At 36.1% G+C, this 2905-nt stretch overlaps 1 protein-coding gene across 1 annotated transcript in view; it reads right to left on the reverse strand.

The window, feature by feature from the left end:
* LOC137636500 (uncharacterized) overlaps window positions 1-2331 on the reverse strand; it is a 4495-nt gene extending 2164 nt beyond the window's left edge. Inside the window, exon 1 of the mRNA XM_068368922.1 lies at window positions 1-2331. This exon is cut by the window's left edge and continues 1467 nt beyond it. Coding sequence (XP_068225023.1) covers window positions 1-2126 — 2126 coding nt within the window. The 5' untranslated portion in view covers window positions 2127-2331.
* Between the last annotated feature and the right edge of the window lie 574 nt (window positions 2332-2905).

Genomic DNA, 2905 nt, shown 5'->3' on the forward strand with positions numbered 1-2905 from the left:
AATTTTATCGATTGTACACCAGCCTCATCAAAATGCCTCTGGGTTTCAGGATCTTTAAGAAAATCCATTATGATGTTACCTCCTGCTACTATCTGTGTGCCTAAGTCACTTACACAAAACTGTGGCAATCCATAATCAAACGTGTGAAGCATAAAAGAACGAAGGAATTCTTTAACAGACATATCCACGCAAATCTTCAAATTGACTGCTCGAGTAAACATACAGGTAAGGCAAAGAACCCACACTTTTAGCTTTCTATGTTCCTGTTTAACAGTATAAGGACCAAAGTAATCTATGTACACATACCCAAAAGGAATCTCAGAAGGATGCAATCTAACATCACGATATGGGGACTGATTCAGTTTCACAGAACGACCATTATACCTTTTGCACGTAACACAATCCTTAAGGACATTTTTAACAACTGAGAAATAGTGAGGTATCCAAAACTCTTTCCGCAGCTCTGCTAAAAGTGAATAACATCCAGCATGTTTCAGCCTTACATGCAAATCAAGAATTATCAACTTTGTTAACTCACTATGCTTGTGCAAAAGAATAGGGAAATAGCATCTTTCACCCTCTTTCCACCGATCACATTTGCTTCTCACCCTCAGAATTCCAACCTGATCAGGATAAACATTAAGCTGACTGACAAGATTGGGTATGTTCTTGACCCTTTTCAAATCAGACCCAAAATAATCAAAGACTTCAGGGAAATAGACAAGCTGATCTTTCAAAATTATGTGCATAACAGCCTCTTTGTAATACCCAGATTCAATAACCATCAAATCCTTACAAGTTGGTCTGTTCAACTTTGTGCGAGCCTTCCACTTATTCCAACATCTCAGAACCCTAGCAATTACAGCCACTAAATGGCGAAAGTCAGAATATCTGTTTGGAGAAACTAGATATTCAGATGATATGGAAAGATTATTGCACTGTATATTATAACTACCAACGTCTTTGCTTTCAACATTATCATCATTGATCTTGAATAAAGGATTCGGGATGGTGAAACTCAGTACATTTTGACTTATTGCTACATCACTTGACTGAATTTGTGGTCCTGAGAAATAGTTAGTTTTCTTGAGTTGTTTGTATGATAAACATCTAGTTATGCAATCCCCAGGATTATTCTGCCCACTTGTGAAGGTAAAGTTCACAGGGAAGATTTCACAAAGCTGATTTATACGATGTAACCTATTCAAGACAAAATTGGATTTTCCCTGCATTTTATCAAGTTTACTAGCATAGGAATTTACCCAAGTTAACGCTACCAAACTATCAGAATACAAAGTCAGTGCTTTAATATTAATGGGAATGACACATGCAGGACCAGACAGTTCTTTATAAAGTTCCATAAGCATCTCTGTACCTAAACTAATAGCCTGCAACTCCAGGGAAGGGATTGATTTAGTCTTCAAATTTGTGTTCACAATTCTGTTTTTGGCCAATACAAAACTAACCTTACCTGTATCTATATTCTCAATATAAAGTACGGCTCCATACATGAGACTACTTGCATCAACACAAGCTAGTATCCTATAAGATGCATCTCTTTCCCCTACAAACCGTTCTACCATAATTTCTGGAGTTGCATTAGCTTGTCTTGAAATACAGTTCCACTCTTTCATTCGCTCTTGTGACAATGGATCATCCCATCCAAGTGATTTGTCACACTGTAAGCCATGCATAAAAACTCTAGATCTGTTAAAAACTGGTCCATTGAAATTATATAAATCAAAATTAGAGGCTATCGACCTGAGAATTAAACGTTTTGTATTGGCTGATCCCTCAAGAGCAATAGGTCTAGTTGACAATATATCATCTTGCCTATGCCACTGCAAGCCTAAAAGTTTAACTTTACTGTCAGTTTTGTTTTCAAGACCAGCATCAATATCCTCCTGAAGTGAACTATCATTAGTAACAATTTGTTGTAATTCCATCTTATAGGGCTCAAAAATAGATGGCAATAACTGATAAGCCCATTTCAAAGTTGATGAATCACTACAAGTGAAAGCACCATTATCCATATAAAATAATTGATAAATCAACCTTTTCAAACATACAACCTCCTCAGAATTCCCTTCAGTATCCAGGACCAAAATCTTGTATAAACTCAACATCAAAATTGTTGGTGAACATCGTAATCCAAAACTCAATCGCACATTCTTATACCCCACAAGAGAAAAATCTCCTTTCTTTACATTACGATACCAAAGAAATAGTAATTTATTCTGATCAGAGGGATTCAGCTCTATTTGGTTAAAAGCTTTCCGGATGTCAAAGCATAGAAGCTTAGACCCAAATCTCAGGTGTAAAAGAGCTGAAGCAATCTTTTGGATTAAACAAGGTCCAGAATGTATACTCTGATTATGACTAACAGTAGCTGGCTTAGACAAATCTTTTTCACAAATATTCGAGAGAAAAACTACTCTACACTTAGTGGTCTCCCTGTTTAGTTTAATCACACCCATGTGCGGTAAGAAACTATGCTCAGGATGTTCCTCCATATACTGATCCAAATTTGGAATCCTCTGTATTATACCAAGTTGTTCTTGTTCTTTAATGGCATCATCCATCAAATGTAAATGAAGCTCATTCTTTCTTAACTTTTTTAAGTTAGATTTTAGCACAGCTTTAGCAAGATTGTAATTCCTACCAAGAAGATGAGATACTTTACTGTTCCATAAAAGAGGCATGGATATCCTGCCCTTTTCAGTACGAATAGAATGATTCAAAGCAAATCTAACAAGTTGATCATTGACCTCTGAAGAGCAGTTTTCGAATTCTAATTGGTCATAGTTTAATACCTTCTTCTCATCATATTTCATGAGAACTTCGTTTGCAGCTTTATTCAATTCAGTCTCCGAAATACTTCCATCATCTTTCAACACTGCAAAAT

Source organism: Palaemon carinicauda, unplaced genomic scaffold (genome assembly GCF_036898095.1).
Source record: "Palaemon carinicauda isolate YSFRI2023 unplaced genomic scaffold, ASM3689809v2 scaffold3135, whole genome shotgun sequence".
In the NCBI taxonomy this organism is placed as follows: Eukaryota; Metazoa; Arthropoda; class Malacostraca; order Decapoda; family Palaemonidae; genus Palaemon; species Palaemon carinicauda.